Source organism: Mus musculus, chromosome 9 (assembly GCF_000001635.26).
Source record: "Mus musculus strain C57BL/6J chromosome 9, GRCm38.p6 C57BL/6J".
Taxonomy (NCBI): Eukaryota; Metazoa; Chordata; class Mammalia; order Rodentia; family Muridae; genus Mus; species Mus musculus.
Genome location: NC_000075.6, coordinates 112,113,433 through 112,138,570, shown reverse-complemented (window position 1 = coordinate 112,138,570; position 25,138 = coordinate 112,113,433). Strand labels below are relative to the sequence as shown.

The window sequence follows — 25,138 nt, the reverse complement described above, 5'->3', positions numbered from 1 at the left end:
CTGGGATTTACATCTTAAAGACACAGAAAGTCTGAAAACTAGAGATAAAGAGAAGTCTGTTCAAAACATGGTCCAGTATGGGAAACTAAGCCATCTTCCCCCTTCTTGCTTCCAGTCTGTCTGGATGCCTCACAGAAGCGAGCTCTGAGGTTGAGGCAACTGATGCGTCCTAGAGAGATGAGGCACATCAGAGGCAGACCGGAGCTGAGGCCTCTTCCTCTTGTGCCTTACCTTTCTGCCCTGTCCTGCCTGGTTCTGCATTTTGCTTTGCTTTGTGATCTCCCACTCACCCACATACTGCCCCCAATTCTCCCTTGAGGGCACACTGAGTTTCTCTGTTAGCTGTCCTGATGTCATCTCCCTCTTTTGATCCCTAGGAGCTGCTATGTCCCCCTGGGGAGTAACTTTGATTACTTTATGCATCTTCTAGAACTTGACCAAGCTTGATCAGGTGGTGGCACTATCTGGCTGCCACAGGAATGACATTGCTGAATGGGGTGTGTAGCCTGCAGGCTCAGAGCTTGGACAATATGGGAGTTGAGTGGCCTGAGTCCACTCAGATGTTGCCACACAGTGACACAGAAAACCTGTCTGATAAGTCCAGTGCTTACCACACCAACATAGTGTTTCAATATTTGCTCTGCCTTCCAGTAAGCCCCTGGAAAAAGGAAGTCAGACACATTTTTAACACTGGGAACCTAAAACTCTTGAAATTTCAAGTATCAATTTCAATATGAGTTAAACCTTTGAACACTTGTTGCCCTGTGTTTTTATCATTGTTGCCAGTGTCTGTTTTTAGTCAAATATATCAGTGGTATAGCTGTGTAGACTGTCGCTCTATCTGTTCCAGATGATCAAGGCTTGCAAACTGGCCCAAGCATACAACAAAGGCAACCAGAAAGGGCACCTAGCAATCCCTGTGTTCCTGTCTAAGTGTTTATCAGTTTCTTTTTTCATCACTTGGACTGAATACTTGACAAGAAGAAAATTAATGGAGGAAATGTTTAATTGGGCTTACAACCTGAGGATATGGTCCAACATGGAAACTATTATTTCCAAGATGTTCAAAGTTGCCCCAATTAGAAGATACAAGAAATGTTAGATCCAGATGTAGCTGTTGTCCTCAGCTCTCAATTCTATACTTGTTCTCCTAAGTCACCCCTCTCCTTCTGGTAATTGGTTTATTTGTTTGCTTGTTTGTTTGTTTGTTTGTTTGTTTGTTTAACTTGTGGCTCCAGGTTTAATTCCGAGCTACAGCTCTTTCTAAGCACATACAAGACTCTGGATTCACTCTCCAGCATCATAAAAATAATTCCCACTCATGTAGTGCTGTGTTCCCAACAGAAATAGTCCAGTTCTCTAATCATAGAGGAAATAAATACCAGTTTGTATCAGTTCCCTTCAAATTTTGCCTGAAGGATGGAGCTTCAAGAGCACACATGGGCCACTGTGTCATAGGTCTCCTTGGGTGGCCATCTCTTTATCCTCCACCCTGTTCCTGGTTCCTATTGGTCTGTCAGTCTCACTAAGAGAAGTATTTCTTGTAGCATTAATTTTTCAAGAGATGGGAATTTGCAGGCACTGAGTTCGTTGCTTAGAAATCTCATTTACCAGCTTACTTCCTAGAGAGTGTGTGCAAAAGCTGAAGGAATGGTTGTTTTTAATACCCCCTTCCTTAGAAAAACTGGCACACCTGAGAAGCAGAAAGCAAAGGTTTCCATAAATACAAGTTCACAATGTGGAGGGGACATTGGCTAACCTCATCCTTCAGCACACACCTTAAACTGCCCAGTGTCCCCGGATGAAGGAGTCAGCTTTGTGATGTCTAATTATTGTCTCTCAACTTCCCTGGGTACCACATGCTCTGTTGATTCCCATCTTTCTACCAGGTTCTGAGTCTTCCAGCAGTGCGGGCTCCTCAGGATCACTGTCCCGCACCCACCCACAGAGCACGGCCCTGACCTCTAGCGTGGCAGCTGGTTCTCCTGGCTGTATGGCCTATTCAGAGAATGGAATGGGAGGCCAGGTTCCTCCCAGCAGCACCAGCTACATCCTCCTCCCACTTGAAAGTGCGACTGGCATCCCACCCGGAAGCATCCTTCTTAATCCACACACAGGTCAGTACTGTTCTGCTCTGCTGGAAACATGAGTTATTAAAGCTTTATTCCTCTGTTTGATAAGTAAAATTCATTATCAAGTTTTCTGAAAAAAAATACTTGGGTAGGAGACAGAGTGTGGGGACAACTTTGCGGTGACTTTGGGGAAGTCTGGATTTACAGCTATGTATGTAAATGCATCAACATTCATACAGATCAGGCAATTCCCAGGAGTCACCCCTACTGGAGACTTAGGGCTGAAGCCCCATAGTAAAGTACTTGCTTGGCATGACTAAGGCCTTGCGTTTCATTCCCAGCCCTGAAAATGGAGAGGAGGAAAAGGAATAGGAGGAGAAGGAAGAGGAGGAGGTGGAGGTGAAGGGGGAAGACATCAGCCGGCAGCTGAGGCAGCATCCCCTTCTCTTGGTCCCTTTTTTCTTGGCCATGAAGAGTTTTATCCTCTTCTGAGGACCTAAAATGTGGGTCAGCTGTGTCCTGACCTGGGATATACTAATCTTAGTGCTTCTCACACTAAAGGCTCAGTGAGCCTGCATTACACCTCAAGTATTTTTCACTCAAAGACATTTCAGGAGTGCAGGGAATCCCTTGGATTCCTGGACCCAGGTTATTATAGACGATTATAGGACTCACCCAGCCCCTGCAGAGTAAGAAGAACCCACATGAGTAATGAAAATAATGACAAGCATTAAATACTGCCTCGTGGGGATAATAGACCCAGCCAGCTTATAGTGGGACTGGGAAACTGTCCCTTCCATAATTATGGCTTACTCCATGATGACTGCCAATTTCCCTAGGGGATAGGTAACTCCCATCTTAAGACAACCCTCCACCATAACCCCTGCCGCCACCACCACAGAGAGCTGAGAGTCCAGAATATTTTTAGAGCTGTGCTGTCAGGTTTAGCATTCAGAGTTTGTCATTAGGGATTGGAAAGAAGAGAATTCTCTGCCAAGGAGTCTGAAGGTTAGCTCTGGTGTATAGAGCATTACTTCAGTAATCTAAGCTTAACCAGAGAGAAGCAGCTGAACATCTCACAAGAGTGATTGGCTGGGTCTGCTCACATGGGGTCTGGCAATTAGGGTCCTTGCCTCAACATGGGAACTATGGCAAAGTGGTTCCTGAAGTAACTGCCTGTTCTTATAAAGCATATGGCCCATTCTCAGAGCATGGGATTTGATGGAGACATTCTGAAAGTACCATAAGTTCGAGAGAACAAACGCCATAATCATTTTACTGAAAACCACTTGAAAGCCTAAGACTGGGTACTTCTAAGGGGCATTTTCTGAATGGCTCAGGTTTTATTGGTATTATTGCAAGCTTCATAAAGGAGAGTGAAGGATACCAGCACCGTACGCACCTCTCTGGGCCCTGACTAAAGGATGATTTGATTGTTGGTGTGAAAGCTTTTGCTGTTGAGTGGATAAAGGGCTTGCTGGAAGGAGCCCGCACAGAACATTCATTTGCTTGATTTGCTTTAAGCAGAATTCCAGAGTGTTCTTAAAAAGACACAAAAGTATGTTTTGTAGGGTATCATTAGTAATGGTAGTGTGGCTTTGCATATGTGTGTATATATTATTATACCCAATCTAACTTATTTAGCAAAGAAATAGAATTCTGCTGGTGCCAAGTCCTGATTCTCATTCATTGGATGGAGTCACTTGAGGCTGCTATCGAAACATCTCCTTTGAGAAAGGTTCTCAACTAGAGGGAAGGCACTGCTGAATCGTTTCTCTATAGACCTTTGTCTGCTTTGACACACGATAGGCGTTGAACTCTTCCTCACAAATGACCACAGTTATTGTATTTTATACATGGCTGAGCCGTGGGAGGTGAGAAGCTCCGTTTCCCGGCTAGGTGGATGGCTAAGTGGTTAGAGCAACCGCTGCATCAGCCTGAGGACAGGAGTGAGGACTCTGGCACTGTAAATGCCTGGTAGGCATGGCAGTTTGCCAATAATTTGAGACTTGGGAAAGTGGAAGCAGGAGATGCCTGGGACATACTGATTTTTGAGACTAGCCAATTTGTAGAGCTTTGGGCTCAACTGAGAGATAATGTATAGTGTGGCAAGCCATTGAGGAATACTCAAGACATCAGTGTTGTACAAGTCACAGTCATGCATGAGCACAGTCACACTCATGAGGTTGTACCCATGCATGCATGCAAAGATGTGCACACATATACAGACACACAGCTGAGCCCACATACATGCAAAAATACAGACACACAATCCATATACACATAAAAACAAATTGTATTTCTTCTGTCTAGAGTGCTTTTAATTTCATTGATTGAAAATATAAACATACTGGGACAGAGAGATCGGTCAGTGGTTAAGAACAGGTACTGCTCTTGAAGAGGATCTACATTTGGTTCACAGTGGCCAAGTCAGGTTGCTCACAAACACCCATAAATCCTCCTCCATGAAACCTGACATCTTTGGCTTTTGTAGGCACTCACACACATGTAGGCACACACTGAAAGCTAATAAAAATTAATAAAAACATACACACACATACACACAAAGAGAAAACTAATAAAAATAAAATTTTAAGAGGAATATGCATGCACACATGTCTTTAAAGTATGTAATTCATACTATATACCTGTCATGGGTATGTGTATGTGTGCATGGTAAGTATACATGTGACACATAGCATGTGATTCTTATATGACCTCTATTGCAAGTTATATCTTCTGGTCTGGAATCCATTCTTCACTGCTATCCATGGGTGAGAAATCACTCTTCATACCTTACCAAGCACAGGACACAAATACTTTCATGTTCAGCACCAATGGTAGCTAACTACTATGGGGGGGGTGGGGGAGATGTGACTGTTCCTAGGCATAGTGGGGGAGGGGAAGAAGTGTTATTGTCATATGAGAGAGAGCGTAGCCAGAGGAAGAGAATTGGGAGAGTCCAGAGAGTAAACGTGACCCTGACTGGGACTATGTGAGGAGAGAGGGGACAAGGGAGAGGGGAGAGCCAGGATTGTAAAGAGTAGAGGAAAAGCCTAGATAATCAAAATGTCTGAATTATATGGGGCATGGCAAATGGGGGAAGAGCAGCCTAGCCTTTGGGCTGGAGAAGTTTAGGGTAGGGGGCAGGCTATGCCATCCATACCCTGTAACTTCTAGTTACTGAGGGATGCTGGGAAAACTTGGCAGCCAAGTCTACTTTGATAGTTAAGTCGGCACCTTAGTTATTGATTTGTCCTGGGTTTGAAACTTAACATCTTCTTTCTTATCCCCTTGTTGGTGCATTTTAAATAACTGTGTGTGGGGGGACAACCTGTACAATTAAGTAATTAATTGACTAATTAATTGCATTTGGATTCCCTAGAATGAATGACAGACTTCTGGGTACAATACACGTACTGGATGGTTACTGGTGAAATACATATCTACCAAGCATCCCATGTGTTTACCTAGCCAGCACAGTGACTTCCCACTCAATGTCATATACTGGAGAATGGGCTCCATGTACAAATTTGTAATTGACTGAGATTGCAAGGTTGGGTCAGTGGATAAAGGTGTGTGCTGCCAAGTTTGAGCATCTGAGTTTGAGTGTTGGAACTCATTGGAAGGGAAAGAACTGAGTCTTACAAGTTGTTGTCTGATTTGTTAATGGATGTGTGGTATACAAACATGTGTGTTCCAGTCATGTGTCTACTGCATAGAACAAAGAGTGAAACATCTTTTGTGTATACAGTGGGCTTAGCCCTAAACAAAGAGTATACTGAGAGCCTTCCATGACTGCCATGGTTATGACTCTCATGTGTACATGGGAGTATAAAATGGTGTGTATGTTCGTGTGGTATGTGTGTGTGGTGTGTTGTGTGGTATATATACTCATGGGTGGATAGAAGCCGGGGGGGGGGTGTCAGAAGCCATGCCCCATCACTCTCCGCTTTATTCCGTTGAGACAGAGTCTCTCTCTGAACCTGTGGTTATATTAGCAGCTGGTAAGCTATAACAATCGTGTTGTCTCAGGCAAGCATGCAACAACACCAGCGTTTTGCGTGGGTGGTAGAGATTCACACACAGGTTCTCATGCTTGTTCAGAGAGGACCCTTACCTGCTGAGCCTTCTTCTTGGACCCCAAATGTTTGAATTTTGTCTTAGCCACCAAGTTGTCTCCCATTCAGTCTTACTCAAGCCCTCTTGATTCCTCATGGTTGTTTCCAGGAACCTAAATGAGTAAGTAGTCACAAATTGTTTGTTTGTTTGTTTGTTTGTTTATCCAAAGCTATCATGCCTGCCAAGCAAGTCTAGACTCCTCCTCATATTCTTCCTTCAGCTGTCCTGAATCACAGGCTCCTTTGTGTAGTTTTGACAGAAATTTTGTTGCATTTGACAGAAATGCTGTTGCATAGGAATGCCAACAAGCAGCCCTCCGATCCTAGCGCATGCCCCTGCACGCTGTATACTCACTCACACTGCCTTCTCTTCACCTTGCGCAAATCCATGACTGTGTAAGGATATACAGCATTTGGGGCCCTCACTCTGAGGCGCCACTCAGAACTTCTCGGCCAGGTGCTCCTGCTGGGCTCTTCAATCCTAGACTTTTATCAGGACTCCCAGCTTCTGTTTATCCAAAGTGCTTCCACATTGTTCTCAAGTGTGTCTGGAAATTCTGCTTACACTGTCTGTCAAGATGTCCTTCAAGGGTGGAGTTAATCTTTCTTATCGAGTGCTCTGTCAACATGACCTTCTACACAGGAAGGAATGAAAAGCCCCTCTCCCTTCGTCCCTTACCATTCTATCAAGTGGGAAGCAGACATGCTTTGGTGTCAAGAGCTTATGGCTATTTTATTTCTTATGTGACTTTCCTTGTGTGTGTTTCCTTGTTACTAAGATATTTATAGACTCATGGGGAGGGGACATTTTCAATTATGCTTTATTTTTTAACACTTTCTGGGGGACACAAGTATGCCAGGCTGTGCCTATGGAGGTCAGAGAACACTGGGGGGAGTCAGTGTTTTCCCTCCACTGTGGGCATCCCTGGGGTTGAACTCAGATCTTCAGATTTGTCAGCACGAGGCTTTAACCTGCAGAGCCATCTTCCCCCCCCCCCCACCGCCCCCCAGAGTTAGTTAAGTGTATGTCTTTTTCCTTTCTTGCAAAACAACAAAATGGTCTGCTTTGTGAGATTATTCAATAATGATCCATTACTGAAATAATTACAGATATGTTGATGTGGACCATGGAAAACTTTCTCAGCTAGTATGTTTTTAAAAGGAATGTGTATTTTACATCCAGTCTCTTTCTCTGCCCCTGCTTTCAACTGAGGGTGTGCTAGCTTATTTATGATATCAAGCCTTTTCCCCTAAGCTCTACAGGCCCACTGCGGCCTACTAAGCCTGCTTGCCACACTTGCTTCCATCAGACTGAAGCAAGGCCCAGCCAGGCTCCACCCCCACCCGCAGTCTGCCTCAGCTGTCACTCAAACTAATTGCTTGTATTCAGTGTAATTGTATCTGGATTGGTGGAATTTGCCAGACACAGAGGAGCTGCTGTGGTCTGACTTGAAAGCCAACAGCCACCTGGCCCAGGTGTCCTGGGAAGTTGCTTTTGTTCTCTTCTCTGGCAGCCTTGGCTTTCGCTCAGCTCTGCCACCTTTGCTGGGTGAGCATCAAACCAGCATTTGACTCTTCCTGTTCTTTCCAGGCCCGAGCCATCTCTTCCGTCGGAATCACTAGAATTCTCGTAGGCAATTATTTTGGGCCATCTCTTGCTTTGCGCCAGAATGTGCTAATCGCATTTCAAGCTGAGATTGTAGAGTTTATCACAAAGGACATCTGAGCATTTGGGGTTATAACCTAACCAGAATTAGAGGTAGATTTTCATATGTCTCAGAAGTAGTGGTCAGAAGCAAGGTCATAATAGAATAGAATCCGTTCACGTATTGTGAGAGCTAGTGTCTGCATATGTATGTGTACTTATGGGTAATGTTTATATAGGTGCACTTGTTTGGGCAGGTGTATATGTATATGTGTGGGTGAATATGTGTGTGTGTGTGTGTGTGTGTGTGTGTGTCCTATGAGGTCACAGGTCAAAAGCAGGTATATTTCCTCAGCGGCTGTCCATCCTGTTTTTGAAACAAGGTCTTTTATTAGCCTGAGGCTCACCTGATTGATCTAAACTCACTGTCCAGGGTGCCCCAGGGATTCTCCTAACCCCCACCCCCCGTGCTGGGGTTAAAAGAAAACTGAGTATTAGAATACTCAAAACATTGGTAGAATGTGTGTTTTTTCATTAATTAATTAAATTACTTTACATCTCAATCAGAGCTTCCCTTCCCTCCTATCCTCCCAGGCCCAGAAATGGTTTAAAACTGAAATAATTTTTAGCCTTTTCCAAATTTCTGGCTTTGGGGAACAATGGATTACAAGTTTTGATTCTAGGGGGAAAAATTGGTTTTTAAGGGGGAAAAAGTCATACAGTAAAATGTAGCTAAAATTAAATGGCAATAGTAAGAAAGCATGTGTCTGGGACATTATGAACTTAAAAAAAAGTTACCTGGATATGGTGGCCATGCCTATAATCCCGGCATTCAGGAATTTGAAAAGATCCTGAATTCCAGTGTACCATGCCCGGCTGAATATGAAGTTACTCAACTTAATCAGCATATTTTCTAAGGATGCATTTCTGCTTCATTTCCTGTAGCCGTGAGTGGTATTGGTCCTGAGACTACTGTCATAAAGTCCTTCGTCCTAGGAGGCATGTTTGTTGATATGCAGTGATTAAAGTTTCTGACTTAATTTGTTTACTCCTATTTCATAACGGTCCACTGTGTCGTGAAGTCCACATGAGAGTAGCATGCTTCCTTGAGTTGTTTTTTAGATCTCTCTCCTTTTCACTCCGTGTTGCTAATTTCTTCCCCATGAGATTACCAACCCTAGCTTGTTCTGCTTCTACATGAGCAAGAGTATCAAGGCAAGGCCCCCATGTCATTTATATCCTTCCAGTTCAGAACAACTGATGCTCCTGAAAGCCCCGTGTCTCCCTGAGTACAACGGACAGGCTCAGAGGCTTGGGCTATGTGCTGCACGAGAGCTCAACTTGCTGCTGATGCCACTGCCCAACCCCCAGAGGGGAAGGCTTTCCATGGAGCACCACACTGGTCCAGGAAGTTCTACTTCTGCTAGGCATTTTTCTCAGGCTCCTGCAGTGCGCTTCTGAGTTCATCTTGAGGAGAAACATCTCCAGCTCTTTATTCCCTGTAGGGCTGCCAGATGATGGGACAGTGAAGAAGGTAGTTGGCGGGTACACGGATCAATCTCCTTGTGTACCATGCCTTCTCCCTTCTATGACTACACAGGAAGAAGAAAAGCATCGTTGGCTTGTCCAAGTCCTCATGCCTTGGCTGATGCCTTTCAGTTGTCATGGGTCTGAGTCCTACTGTGTGCTCCTTATGTATATTTTCATAAGTCAGTTATGTTGGGTACATCAGAAAGTGAATAGACATTAGGGCATCACTAGGCAGAGGCACATCTCCCTCCCTTACTGTGCTAAGTCATTGTCCTTGCTGTTGCTTATTTTGCCAAATGAATTTCCTGCTCTCCTTGAGCTTAATTTTACTTCTGCTGAGGTAAAAATGAGAATGAATATTCACAGGGTTGTTGAAAAGAGGTGAGATCTGTGTTCAAGACCGCTGTCCACCACACCTGAAATGTGTGCTCTCTTTTTACCCCGCTCCCCATCTCCTCCTCTCTGCCCTCCCACCTTTCACTATGCATGACGTAGCCCTCACCCCCATGTCCCCGTGAGCCTCCACTTCCTCCAGCATATTTTTCCAAATTGCAAAGCCACACAGTCGCTAAGTAGTCAACATTATCACAGTGAGCAAGCCAATATCTCAAAACGCAAAACTATAGATAGAACCCATTGACAGATCATCTTATGATGAGTTTGAATCCAGCAGAAGCTAGTATTGGTCACAAGTGGTGGTAGCACTATATTCTTCAAGCAGGGTTGGCCTTTATTTAAAAAGATAAAACCTGGAAAAGAAAAGCAAACTTGCAAAATCTGTAGAGAGATGGATGGAACAGAAAAACTTTATATTAAGTAAGGCAACTCAGGCTTGGGGAGACTGCATATTCCCTCTCACATGTAGACTTAGTTTCCAATTGTTGTCTGTATGTATGTATGTATGCATGCATGCATGCATATGGGAGGAAGTGTAGGTGGAAGTATGGTCACTGGAAAGGGCCCATCCACAAGATGTGAGAATTGAGATTGTAAGGGAGGGAGGTAGGTGGGGTAAGAAAAGACATGATTTATAACTAGAAGGGGGACAAAAGGTGAAGAGGGGTACAATGGGGATGGGGTGAGAGAGATGGGGGAATCAGTAAAAACTTAGCATGTAAGAAAAACCTATGGGGATCCCTGCTACTTTGTATACTCATTAAGGAGATGAATATAGAACCATGGCTATCCCCAGTTGTGTGCCTAGAGAAGGGGGCAGTAGATACATTCCATCTCCTTATTTTGTGTATGTATTTATAGGCCTGTAATAATTTTTGTTTGGTGGCCAGACTGAATGGAAGCGAAATCAATGCTTTGGTAGATAACTCGTTACTGGAGGTAGTCGGAGTTCTGTGATCAGAAAGTAGCTGCTGTCTCCCAGTATACGACTGTGAGATAGATACAGGAGACAAAATAGGGTTGCAGAGAGATTGCTTCTCCTCAGGCCCGACTACTGGGCTCCACTGTTCACAGTGGCCCTTTGCCTGGCATATCTCCCTGAAGGAGGTAGGTTAGTTTGCTACTTCCTAAGTTGCTCTGTGCTCACACTATCATCATACCTAAGTTAGTCTGATCACAAGCAGGAACACATGTGACCTTGGAGCAGGGTCCCTGTCTTGAATTCCTCTTGGGTGTGCTTTTACTTTAGGCTATTTTCAGAGATTCTACGAGAGTGCTCTTTCTCCCTGCAGGAAAGACAGTGAGACCCTCAACTGAGCCCAGGCTTATGTATGGCTTTATTTCAGGTCAGCCCTTTGTGAACCCGGATGGAACGCCTGCGATATACAACCCTCCCGGAAGTCAGCAGACACTGCGTGGCACTGTTGGTGGGCAGCCCCAGCAACCTCCACAGCAGCAACCTTCGCCTCAGCCTCAGCAGCAGGTCCAGGCATCACAGCCCCAGATGGCAGGGCCACTGGTCACTCAGGTGAGGAGCTGGCCTAAAGATGAGGGCCACAATAGGGTTCAGGTCAGCAATCTATCTAGGAGAAAAGATACGGCGTGTCACTTCCCATCACGCTTATAGGTAAAATCTTCCAGAGTATAATCGTCACTGGACAAAAGAGTATCTGCTTATACCCAATGCAAGTGTCTACTGGGTGAGAGCAGATACTAGGGAAAACGGATGCACAGTTGCTTGGGTCTAAGTATTGTTTGTAGCAAAGCAAATTATAATCCCTTCTAGGACTTTGAGTTAATTCACCCCCTCCCACCACAGATCAAACACTCATGTCTACATAATCAGCACTGCCCTTTCCTTCAGTGGGAAGAGCAGAGATCGCCAAGTCCCAGCTGACCTGGATGTTCATCTCTGGGCTCCTGTGAAAGGTGCAGAGATGCCCTCCTTTCCCAGGGAGGCACAATCAACCCTGATGTGTTCTAAGCAGGCTCCCTGGGGGAGTCTTCTTTTTTATGTGCTTTCACTTCTTAGTTCTTGAGCAACACATGTCTGTAAGTTCAGAGCACCCAACCAACTCAAGTGCCCGACACTTCAAGGCAGGCTTTCCGGAGCCCCCTCAAGACCAAGCCATCTGGCTCTGCATACACAGCTTTCCTCTCTACACTGAATGATCTTGGGGAGCCTCTTAATGACAGCAATGCCCTTCCCATGGGATGGGATTTCAGGCCCCCACACTCTTACCTGATCAGTGTTTTCTTCCCTCCAGTCTGTCCAGAGCCTGCAGCCATCTTCCCAGTCTGTGCAATATCCAGCGGTCTCTTTTCCTCCCCAGCATCTCCTGCCTATGTCGCCAACGCAGCACTTCCCCTTGGTATAGTATCATAAGCATAACACACACACACACACACACACACACACACACACACACACGCACATGTACACGCACACATGCAAGCACATGTACTTACACACATACACTCACACTTGTACATGCACACCCGTGCACAGGCAAGCAGATGTGCTCACATATACACACACTCACACATGCACACATATGCATGCATACACACAACACATCCATGTGTGCATCCATCCACACATGCACACACATAAGCACACAGAGCATGCTCACAGGTTCTACAGTTTTTCTGTTCAGCTATAGACGGTACCAAATGCACGGCCTGGGCTGACTGTGACGTCATCGTATACATGTAAATGTGTCATGCTTGACTGATACGATCCATCCCTTCAAGCAGCTTGCTTTCTTTTGCCTGTCTTCCCTAAGTTAAACGCTTCTGCATTCTGAAATCCTTTTTAAAGTTTACTGACTGAATGGCGGGGGAAATGTCAATAAAATACTTCCTAAGTAGGAGGGACTGAGTTCAGATTCTCAGGACTCATATAAAGAGCCAGCCATGTAGTGAAGATCTGTAGACTCAGTGCTCTGGAGACAGAAGTAGGAGAGCCATGTGGGCTTCCTTGCCAGCCAGTCTAGCCAAACTTATGAGCTCCAGGTTCAGTGAGAGACTGTTTCAAATCATAAATTGGAGAGATATTGGAGGAAGACACCCAGTATTGGCCTCTGATTCCTCATGCATAGGCACATATGTGCATCTGTGCACACATACATGAACACATACACACACACACTTTACTAGGCAAGCACAACCTATTATCCTTAGACTTTGATGTCATGAGCAAACAGGTTACATGATCTCGATGTAAGATCACTAGGGTTATCTAAAACTCAAGAGTCAGGAATGCAGACCATCACTACCCTAAGATCCCGACCTCATGTCTCCTAAGAATCCAGCCTCCTGCTTCCTTTACCTGTTTCCCTAACTACAGTGAGTCCTTGTAAAAACAGCACACAATCCATAAGTATCAGGTTACGCCCAGTGAATCGATGTTTTCTGTAAGATGGACATGCTCCAGAAGAAGGCTCATCTTCTCTGGAGTAGGCAGATCCAGGCTGGCCATGGAAAGACCTGCTGGCAACCACACCTTCCTTTGCTGCCCAACCCCTCAATGAAAAGAGAATAATTTCCTTCTGTTGAAAGAAGAAGATTTTGGACCAAATTGTTTCCCACCTCTGGGCTTTTCAGCTGAGCAAGGCTTAATTTCTTGCATGACTTTTCTTGATATGTCTGGCTGAAGAACTCTTTTATTGATTTGTTTGTTTGTTTGTTTATTCAGTGTTTGCTTCGCTTCCTCCTCCTCCCTCCTCTCCTTTCTGGTGTGAGTGTGTTATCTACCTCACTTTGCCTTACGCGTGACCGAGTTCATTTATTCCCCTGTCTCGCAGAGAGAAGAACTGGCTGCCCAGTTCAGCCAGCTGAGCATGAGCCGGCAGTCCTCGGGAGACACTCCTGAACCTCCCTCTGGTACAGTCTACCCAGCCTCTCTCCTGCCACAAACGGCTCAGCCACAGAGTTATGTCATCACTTCTGCAGGCCAGCAGCTCTCTACAGGGGGCTTCTCGGACTCTGGCCCGCCCATCTCCCAGCAGGTCCTGCAGGCCCCGCCCTCTCCCCAGGGATTTGTACAGCAGCCTCCACCTGCACAGGTAGGTGTGATCTTTCCCTCCCTTCTTCACCACAGATGGCTTGTGGCCCTTTGATTTCTGCCATTGTCTTGCCCTCTTGTTCACACTCAGTCCCCATTACCAGTATACTTTGTCCTCTTCCTGAGATCCTCATGGTCAGAAAGTCAAATGAACCTCAAAGGTGAGAAACCTGGAGACATCTGCCTTGTAGCTGGCATAAGCCCACGGAAATGACTGACTCTGGGTTAGCGAGATGGCTCAGTTGGAATAGGGCTTTATGCACAAGGGTGAGGAGCTGAGTTCAATCCCCAGAACCCACGTTAAAAAGATAGGTGTGGTGGGCTGCGCTTGTAATCTCAGCACTGAACTGGCAGAAACAGGTGCATCCCTGGGGTCTACTGGCAAGCAGCTGCAGCCAAATCAGCCAGTTCCAAGTCAGTTAGAGATCCTGTCTCAGAATAAACAAACAAACAAACAAACCAAAATAAGCTGGATGGTTCCTGAGAAAATGACACTTGAAGTTGACTTCTGGCCTCTACATGTACACACACACACACACACACACACACACACACACTCACTCACACACACACACACACACTCACTCACACACATACACACACACACACACACACTCACACACACACACACTCACACTCTCACACACACACATTCACTCACACACACACACACACACACACTCATACTCACACACACTCACACACACACACACACACACACACACACACACCATATGGGTGATGCTGTTCACATGGCAAAAGCCAGGAAGGGGATGTCCTAAACCTAGAAACCTTAAACCCCTCCCTTGCTGCTCAAGAAATTTGTTTTCCTTGCTTATCCGTTCACAGCCGCCTTCTGGAGCTGATCTCCGAAAAGGCGTGTCTCTATGAATACAAAGAACAGAGCAAAGCCAATATCCACTGTCCTTTCCTCTCCCCCAGGAGAGCCAGAGCCCACAGCCCATCTCACAGGTAGCCATTAATCATATTTAATTGACTGGAGCATGTAAGACACCACAGGTCACTGATTTTTACTGTCTTCTCTAAGACTGATTGTGTGTTCCTGTCCAGCACCAAACATCTCTGGGGCTCTCCTGGGTATCCCTTGCAGAATATTGGAAGTGATTACTGTCAAGATGGAAAATGCGCACCAGCATTTTCTGCTCCGCTTTCAAGGCGTACACAATCCCGGCCAGCTTCCGTCCTAATTATGAAGCATAGCCTGGGAGGTGCTGTTTAAAGTGCATGTCACCGTGGTGGCATTAGTTCCACTGCCTTCACATCCTGAATAAATTATTTTCTCTTCAAGACACACAAAACTCTCTGCCAGGAAACGATTTTTTTCCCTCAGTTGTTCATTTTGAATGATTAATTAGTGGAGGACCCCCCCCACTCACCATCTCAGTAATATTTCCTCCCTGGTGGGATTTAAAGTCGTGTTTAAGATAGTATTAAGTAACTATTCCATTCCCACATTAATTATTTTACTATAAATTCAATACTTCAAACTTAATTATTGGAAACAAACAGATCCATTGATCCAGGTTTATGTAGGTCACAACTCGTAGTGACTTCTGATGTAATCAGAACTTTAAAGTTTAGCTAGCCAACCATGCAACACTGGAGAGAGTTCCACTCAACCAGTCTGGGGGTGTTGGTGGAAATATGTCTGTCTCTTCAAAGGACCACCTTTGAATGTTTTCTATGGCTTGTGTGTGCTTTCCTAATGCCACTAGAAGGAGACCACTATCCACCTGAGTGAGGCTAAGAACAACCTGAGGGAGGGGCATTGAGTTTCCCAAATATGTCCATGGGCTCAGCTCACTTTCCTTCCCCTAGAGGACTGGAGGAATGGGATGGGCCAAGTGCCCATTAGTGTCTGAGTGTCTGATGTCACCATTCCTAAGGACTAAGTAATGGCACACCACGGAGAAGGGCCAGGTAAAGTTGCCCAAATCTTTGCTAAGCACAGAAAGAAATACAATTTAAGGGGAAGAACAAGATTAAACAAACAGAAACGAGTAGCTTCTAAAATCTACATATATCAAGTTTGACATTTTTTTCCAAATTATGAATGCTCATTAGGAACTTTTCAAGTATTGGCCCTCCATTCTTTACCTTTGAAGTGTTTCTTGATTAATATTCTATCCTAGAAGACTACAGAAAAGATAGCACGGGCTGGTGAGGCCAATTTGATCATTAGGCCCATATGCTGGAAGGAAAGAACTGACTCTCACAAGTTGTCTTCTTACCACTATACCCATTCCATGGCATGCAGAGTCCCACATCTATCTCCACATTCCCACAAAACACACTTATGTATACACTGAAATAATAAGTAGTTTTAAGGAATGGGCATTGTAAACACAGAAGTGGATGCTCACAGTCAGCTAATGGATGGATCACAGGGCTCCCAATGGAGGAGATAGAGAAAGTACCCAAGGAGCTAAAGGGATCTGCAACCCTATAGGTGGATCAACATTATGAACTAACCAGTACCCCGGAGCTCTTGACTCTAGCTGCATATATATCAAAAGATGGCCTAGTCGGCCATCACTGGAAAGAGAGGCCCATTGGACATGCAAACTTTATATGCCCCAGTACAGGGGAACGCCAGGGCCAAAAAGGGGGAGTGGGCGGGTAGGGGAGTGGGGGTGGGTGGGTATGGGGGACTTTTGGTATAGCATTGGAAATGTAAATGAGCTAAATACCTAATAAAAAATGGAAAAAAGGGGAATGGGCATTGTATTTATAAGCTTATATGGAAATAACACATAATCTTTTTCCTAAGGTACAAGCCAGAATAACAGATGCGCACATATAATGATAATAGATAGTTCGGAGGTACTTGTACTTGTTCTTAATATTGTAGGGCATCTATGTAATATGTAATATGTAATAGCGACTTTTAACTGTATCAAGAAAAATTTCCAGAATAGATCTAAATCGATTTGCTCATGAATTCTTTATGTTTTTAGTTTTTTTGAATTGAGATTATCAAAAGGAGAGAACAGACTAAGGAGATGATACAGCTCATAGCATGCTTGGTAAGGCAGCATGAAGATCTGGGCTGGGACTGCTAGCACCTGTAAAAGCTGGGTGTGGCTATGCACATCTGTAACACCAGAACTGGGGAAGGTCCAGGGTAGAATCAAGCAGGTCCCTAGACTTTATTGACTGCCCAGTTTAAACAAGCTGTTGACCTGAAAGCTGTTGACCTGAACGTTTAGTGAGAAACCCTATGCCAAAAGTAAGATGGAGGGACCAGAGAAATGACTCACGGGTTACAGATGACCTGGGTTTCAACTACCAGCACCTACACAGTGGTTCACCACTATTCATAATCCCAACTCCAAGGGATGTGATTTCCACAGACAGCAGACACGAGCAGAGTTAGGGTGTACATACACACAAGCAGGCAACACATTCATACATGAAGATTAAGACAAATAATCCTAAAACGTAAAGTGGAGCTGCTGACGAAGACACCCAACATCACACTTTAAATGCACACACACACACATACACACACACACACAATGAGAGAGACAGAGACAGAGAGACAGGTTAAATGACCACAAATAATGAGTGCAATTAGTAAATGACTGATTGCTAAGCAATGAGGCAGAATAGTTCTAGGCTCTCCCAGCCCCTTCCCCTCGGTCATCTACCATACTAGAAAGTGAGAATACAGTTCATGTTGATTCCATGGCATTGCAAAACCACAGCCATACAATGTTTTCTTTGCTTCCACCTTCTTCCTGAGGTATGGGAACATATTATACACTCTAGTAGCAAGAGGGAACACTAGTATCTTATGATATAATCAAATCAAAAGATAAAATAGGCATAAAAATCAGAGCTATAAGATAATTAGTTCACAATCTTCTTCTATACACACAACTTGTATACTTTGGAGTATATAGTGGATGGCCACCTATTCTCCCTTTAAAGATGAGAAGAGAAAAGCCAGAGGCCTGAAGACAGAAGGAGTTAGCTGAAATGAGTAAGAAACTAGCATCACATAGCATTAATAGGTAGGCAAAGATGTCTTCTATATCAGGAAGCATCTGATCTCAATGGGAAGGGTTAGGGTGTTTTCACTGGCTGTCAGTCATTAAACAGTAGACAGAAGGCTGGCAGGCCTGAGGGGTGTAGACCTGTAACCCCAGCATCTGAGGAAAATGAGGTAGGAAAATTGTGAATTCAAGACCTTCCTGAGCTACAGAATGAGTCAAAGTCTTGGCAACTATGCATAAGACCGTCTTAAACTTCAAAATAAAAGGATCTCCAAGAATGGCTGGGGAGATTGGTCAGTCAGTAAAATGCTTACCATGCAAGCATGAATACCTACCTGCATTCGATCCCCTACATCCACATTAAAAAGCCATTCAGAGTGGCTCATTTTGTAATCTCAGAGCCAGCCGGGCAAGTGGAGAGAAGTAGAGTCCCTGGGTTCCTCTTGCCAGCTGACCTCACTGATCAGTAAGTTTCACGTTAATGGGAATCTTGTTTCAAGCAAACAACATGAATAGCACCTGAGGAATGACACCTAAGGTTGACCTCTGGCCTCCACACCCATGAACATGTACACACACACATACATACACACACATACATACACATACACACACACACACACACACACACACACACACACAGAGAGAGAGAGAGAGAGAGAGAGAGAGAGAGAGAGAGAGAGAGAGAGAGAGACGATGCCTAGGGATACAGCTTGGTGACTAATAAGGGGCTTACCCAGCAGGCACAAAAGCCTAAATTCAGTCCCCACTACTAAAAATAAGTTTGCAGAAGATACCTACACAATATCTTAACATAGATCCATTTATATTACATATGCTGCAAATTTTGATACAGGCTATGTATAAATCACTCTTTGAATCTTTGGCAAGACATCAAGTGGCCTTTTGCTGTTCATGACACAGTCACTAAATGGGCCCGACTCCTCCCAAGAAGTTCATTTCAGTTCCATATGGTACTGACTGGAGCACCTGACCCAGACTGTGCTCAACATCTGAAGATTGAGGGGCCAGTCAGCCAGTCAGCGGGGAGGGGAGTCTCTGTCCTCCTAACACAGCAGGATAGATAGGTGTTTCCCTGGAGACTAAATCCTCTGCCCCTGCAGTGGGGTTGCAAATCTCCTTAAAGTTCCGGTATGGGAATGGCAGACATCACATCACTTTTGCCTCTTTGCATTGATCAAAGCAGGTTCCTCGGCTTTAGGCAGGAGATAGCTCCCATCAGGGGAGAACGAGCCTGCACATTGAAACAGGTGTGAGAAAGGATGCTCATGGCCCACCTTCAACATCTGCCACAGTTAATGACACTGTATCGCAACAGTGGGTTTTATGTGAAAAAATATGTTTCTTGTGAACAGCTCTCATCTCTGTTTCTCTCTCCTCTTGTCCCACAGATGTCCGTCTATTACTACCCATCTGGTCAGTACCCTACCTCAACCTCACAGCAGTACCGACCCCTCGCCTCAGTCCAGTACAGTGCTCAGCGGAGTCAGCAAATACCACAGACCACACAGCAAGCAGGTACGGGAAATGTTTCCTTTCAGTCCTCCGGCTTGGTTATTTTTGATGGTGAATTTCATAGCTGTACTTACTGGATGAATACCCAAAGAGAAAATTTAAGTCACATGTTTCCCCTACCCGGGGAAACTAGCAAAGCAATTGATTCACTCTGTGGGAAACTAAAAGGCGCGAGGAGATGAGAGCCTATGAGCCTGCGCATGCTCAGTTGTTCCCCAAAGCTATTTTTACATCCTCTGAGTTTATTTTAAAGCAGAGAAACAAGCGCATCCCTATCTTCCAAGCCCAAGTGCTTTGTTGTTTCCTTAGTCCTTAAGGGGCCAAATTAGGCTGTGTTGATACTGTCCTAAAATCCAGCGCCGGCTTTAAAAGAAGGCTCCTGACTATGCAGCGTGCAATATTGGAACTCTGACTCCATGTTTTACTGCCACGAAGGCCACATGCCTGACACCCAGAGCCCCGGCAGCCACTGTGCAGTGGGAAGGGGGGCCGATGCACTGTAAGAGAGTGAGTAGCAGGTCTCACAGTGAACCGGTCTCTTTCCCTACTGTGTCAAACTCCTAAGGAATGCCGCTTCCAGAGAGCAGCAGGCGCCCAGCAGGGCTAAGGGAAACGCCGCTAGGCAGAATTCCCTGTCAATCCGGCCGACCAAACTGCAGGGAGAAAGTGCTAATTGTCATGCTGAAGTCTCTGCCTCTGTAAGTAGGTCACACTAAAGAGCTCCTGCTGCGGCTCTCCGAGAACGCCTGCTCTGAGGTCTGAAGTCTGCGATGGATACAACCGTACAGGAATGCGTAATATGTGCAGATACACGTGGGTGACATGGATAAGATATGTGCCATTTTTACAAGCTAGAACAAACAAAGAAGCAAACAAACAAATTTACAGTCCTTGCCAAGGATTTAGCTACAGGCACAAACACCGCAAGAACTCCAATGATGCTGATGCTGATGCTGATGCTGATGCTGATGCTGACGCTGACGCTGACACTGATGCTAAAGCTTTGCCAGATCCAAACTGGAGACAGAATTCAGTTCTTCTGCACGTGGCCATGTGTTCTTAATTTCATTCACCACTGGCCCATTTAAAGCCGTTTGAGAGAAATTAGAGGAACCTATGAGAGCCAGTTTTTAATCTTGTTTAAATGCTGTATTTCTCTGGGACCTTTGAGTGACCCTTGTACTTTTATAAAAGTAAGGACAAAAGTGTGTGAAGTCATTTTTAAGGGAAAGCCTTCGACCTTGCATTGTGCAATTGCCAGGAAATCTGCAGCTTGTTGGTAGGGACTGTGCGGTTCCTTCCATTCAATCCTACAGGATAGTGCACTTGCATGTGAATGGTCCCGTCTTTGTCTGCCTTTGTATACTTAAAGATTATTCTTTAGCACTGTGAGAAAGCTGAGCTGGTGGCCCTAATTTGATCATCAGAACCCAGGTCTAACATAAAGGTGTCTGTGTGATGACTTGGGTTTGTAATCCCAGCCCTGGAGAGACAGAGACGAACTCACTGAGCCCGAGGCTCACTGGCCGGCCCGCCTAGCCTACTGAACAAACATCAAGCCAGTGAGAGAGCCTGTCTCAAAAGCCAAGATGTGCAGTGCCTAAGGAATGAAACAGCTGTCCTCCAGACTCTACACATGCGTGTCTACCTACACATACACCACCCTTGCACTAGTGTGCAAACGCACACCCAAAGTTACCATTTAATCTCACGTACCACAGAGAAGGTTGCGTTTGAGTCAGGAATGCATTAGGAAGAAACATGATGCAGGTCATTAATTCTACTGATCTCACATGTATCTAGTGTAGTGTCTGGGTGTGACTTTCAGAATTCTAAAGAGATATTCCACGATTGGGTATTATAGTAGAAAGGGGGTGTGGCTACAACAATGTAGGAACCTGATAAGTGCAGAGTCTGTGTCCAGGTCCCAGAGCCCCAGAATTAGGATTAGAGCAATCACTGGTAACACCTTGGCCATGCCTCCTCTCCTCTGTCTTTCCTTATGACTGATGACATATGAGAAAGTAGCTGCGATGTTTTCATTCTTTTATGAGGTGTAGTGGGAATATTGAGAGACACAGAAATCCCTCCTGCATCCCTGGAACATACATGTAGATAATCTCAGCCACATAACTTGGCAACCTGGTGTCATGTAGGACCATGGATATGCAATCCCCTAGGAGAGTTGGTAACCGATGTTTTATTATTATTATTATTATTATTACAAAGAGTAAATCCTATGGAAGGCTTGTATTCAGAGTGGGGACAAGGGCAGGTTCCACGTGTCCAAGCCATGGGTGACAGTCATTGTGGTCTGAGAGTAAGAGACAGGAAAAGGGAAATGGTTCAAGAATGGCGTGGTCCCCAGACGTGCCACCAACAGCACACAGATACAGAATGAGATCTTTGCCCTTCCAGGTTTGATGATTGCACCTGACACCTGGCCGACAGTCCCAGCAGAGCTTGCCCTACAGAAAGTGAGTTTACTGTGGATTAGTGAAGGCAGATGGTAGCTCAAAGTCACAAAGAATCCTGTGCTGATAAAATCTAACTGTGAACTGTGATGACGCGAGTATGCTCTACATTCTGGAGGAAGGATGACCTACGGCCTAGTGAAAACCAGCAGAGTTTAAATATGCCACAGTGGGGTTATTTATGGGAATGTTCCAGTAGTTGGACATTGTCCCTTTAGATGGTTGTTACAGTTGTGTGTTCTGGCCGGGCTGTGCAATGCCACTCCCACCCACACCCCCTACTCCATCCTCATCATCTTTACGGATAAACTCTGGTCTAGCTGACTCAAAGCCACTCTACAGATATGCTCTGTCTAGTCTTCCTGCTCCAATCTGGGCTATCGCATACTAGAGCATTTTTGTCCATTAAAGTCAGTGAGATTTATCCCCACTCTGTTCTGAAAACTCCCTGCCACTTGTATTTAATTGTAATAAAAAGCATCTATCTCTTCCACGTTCTTGGCAGAGTTGATCCCCTGTCAGGTTACAATGCCTTGCCTAGGCCTTAAAACTCCATGTAAGGTCTTGTTTTTATCATTTTTCCCATTCACGTGTTTGTGTTTGTGTGTGTGTAAATGCATATGTTTATGAATACACATCTGCATGCGTGTGGGCAAAAGAGTGTGCAGGTAAATGCGGCAAGCAGTGACTCAAGGTTAATGTTAGGAATCCTCTGTATTCACAGATAGGGCTAGCCTGAGTGGCCAGTGTTCTCTGGACTCTATTTTTCAATGCTGGAATTACAGACAGGCCCCCTTGCCCACCTGGCATTTACTGGGGAGCTGGGGATCAGAACACTGGTCCTAATGCTTGCCCAGCAGGTGTTTCCCCCACTCTTATCTTCCTAGCACAGACAGTGGGTTTTTATAAAGAAAACCAGAGTCCTTGCAGCTGGTGAATGAGCAACTGAGCTCGTGGATATTAGTCACACCAGGGACAAGAATCTTCCTCTTGGTGACTTCCTTCTGTTTGCTCCATTGATAGGCAATACTAAAATTAAAAATCTCCGCCTGACGATAATGATACACGAAGACCAGGGATAGTAAGCAGTTTTGGAGAAGCCAAAGGGGATATTTCCAAAATGATATTTGGATCTCACAGTTATTTATATTGGAAATTATAATCCTTTATTATAGAATATCTCCTATGGGAAATGTTCTGTGCACATTTGTAAATGAGCACTTGAGAAAAATCTGTGTTTGCCATTTGAGCAACACTGGCCTTATAAAAGAGACTGAGAAGTGTACCATCCCCTTCTGGTTTTGTTGTTGTTGTTGTTGTTTATTTGTTTGCTTGGGGGGTTATTTTTTGATTATTTGTTTTGAGGAGACTGTGTGAGTTTAGAGTTTTATTTTCTTCAAATGTTGACAGATTTTTGCTTAGAAATGCTTTTTCCTATAGGGTCAAAATAATGTCTTTAGCTTTTCCTGATAATTTTATAAAAATTTCCAGAGCACTTAAATTATGGATTGTATTTAAAAAAAAAAAGTGCTCCTGAGTGTATGTATGTGTGCTGTGTGCATAAGAAAAGGTCATAAGAGAATGTTGGAACCCCTGAAGCTGGAGTGGTTGAGTGTCCTGATGTGGGTACTACAATCTATACCCTGGTTCTCTGTAAGATCAATAAGTGCTCTTAACCACTAGTCCATCTCTGATCTATTTGCGGTTAGATGGCTGCTCCAGTGGTCTTTTACACACCAAGTTTGAGTTTGGGAAGATGGCGATTCTCAAGGAATTGGCCCATTTCTTGAAAGCTGTGAAATTTAGGAACATAAAGTTGACATTGCTGTTTGGATTTCTTTATAGTTAATAATAACTATTATTACAGTTTGCAGAGGTAGGGGTTGAATCCCAGGTCATGACTGCTGAGCAAGCTCTGTAGCAGTGAGCCAAACCCCTGCCCCCTGCCTTCTTTCCTCTCCCACAGTTCTATGCCTGGCTTTGCCTCTGCCTAACTCCTCTCTTTACTTCAGGATACTCTTTCTATATTTACCAAATTTACCCAATCTGTCATTATTTCATCAATTTTTCTCTATTCATTTACCATTTCCATTTCTGTGCTCCCTGTCTCTTTGCTCTGATGTCGTCTCCTGTGTTCTTGAGATAGAAGGCTCAGTTGATTGGGCACATCTTGCTCTTTCTTTACCATAAATACAAAGTCCTCTCTTCCCTCTCAGCGAAGCGCCACCACTGTGCCCATATCCTCACACGCTGTGTTTCCATTTCCATGGTTTGGATTGGTTTTGTCTTTCTTCATGTGGTTGGGATCAAACCCAGGACCTTGTGGATGCTTCTCTAGCAGCAAGCTACACTTCTGAGCCTTGTAAGCATCTTTAAAGTTCTTTTAACATTGCCTCTTTGACCCACACATTATTTAGTGTTGTGCTGCTCGATGCACAAGGGTTTGAAGAGTTCCTTCTTGTCTTCTGTTACTGGTTGAAGGTAGAGATTCAGTGTGATTCTGGTTCTGCAGAAATCGTTGAGGTGGTTTTAACATAGCCAGCCATGTTCTAACTTCAGGAATGAACTTTTGGGGAAACGTTTGGGATGGTCTATGTTTAGGTACCATACTGTACAGATGACATCTACATTTTGTTGAGGTCTCCCACCTGTTGCTTGGCATTTTATTTGCTAGTTCTGACCATCTCGAAAGGTGGAAATTCACATGGGTCATAAAACCTCCTAAAGGCCTGGCATATATGTCCAGGCAAGGGGTACCCCATATCACTGGCCCCTGGCATCTCCTAAGCACAGCAGTGAAGCCTTCAAGGTACACTGAGCTTGTTGTCAACTGGTTTTTTTTCCAAGCCAATGTGCATCACTTCCTTCAAAGAGAATGCTAGAACATTCCACAGTAAGAGTCTGGAAGGGAAAGACTCTGATCAGTGAGGATTGGGTGAGCTGTTATCTCTCTCTTTCTCTCTCTTTCTCTCTCTCCCTCTCTCTTTTCTCTTCTCTTCTCTTCTCTTCTCTTCTCTTCTCTTCTCTCCTCTTCTCTTTCTTCTTCCCTCTTCTCTCTCTCTCGCTCTCTCTCTTGCTCTCTCTTTTTCTCTCTGTGTGTATGTGTGTCTTTCTCTGTTTTCTGCTCTATGTCTGTGTGTGTCTCTTTCTCTGTATATGTGTCAGACTTCGAAAAATATTTTCATTTATTCTTCGAAACTTTCATACATTCATACAATGTATTTTGATCATATCTATTCACCACTACCTTCTTCCCTCATACCCACGTTCCTCCCAGAT

At 44.6% G+C, this 25,138-nt stretch overlaps 1 protein-coding gene and 1 non-coding gene across 69 annotated transcripts in view; both read left to right on the top strand.

The window, feature by feature from the left end:
• Arpp21 (cyclic AMP-regulated phosphoprotein, 21) overlaps nt 1-25,138 on the top strand; it is a 171,198-nt gene that overhangs the window by 97,718 nt on the left and 48,342 nt on the right. For 53 of the 68 annotated variants that reach the window (NM_001362010.1, NM_001362030.1, NM_001362022.1 and 50 more), the window contains 5 exons: nt 1,890-2,117; nt 11,111-11,292; nt 12,032-12,136; nt 13,571-13,831; nt 19,262-19,388. In NM_001362010.1, coding sequence (NP_001348939.1) covers nt 1,890-2,117; nt 11,111-11,292; nt 12,032-12,136; nt 13,571-13,831; nt 19,262-19,388 — 903 coding nt within the window. Of the gene's footprint in view, nt 1-1,889; nt 2,118-11,110; nt 11,293-12,031; nt 12,137-13,570; nt 13,832-19,261; nt 19,389-21,803; nt 22,352-25,138 lie in introns of those variants that run through there. The other 15 variants (NM_001362038.1, NM_001362039.1, NM_001362036.1 and 12 more) reach the window with 2 other exon arrangements.
• Mir128-2 (microRNA 128-2) lies at nt 19,860-19,935 on the top strand. The gene has a single exon (NR_029823.1). It is a non-coding gene; the product is annotated as a microRNA 128-2 (primary transcript).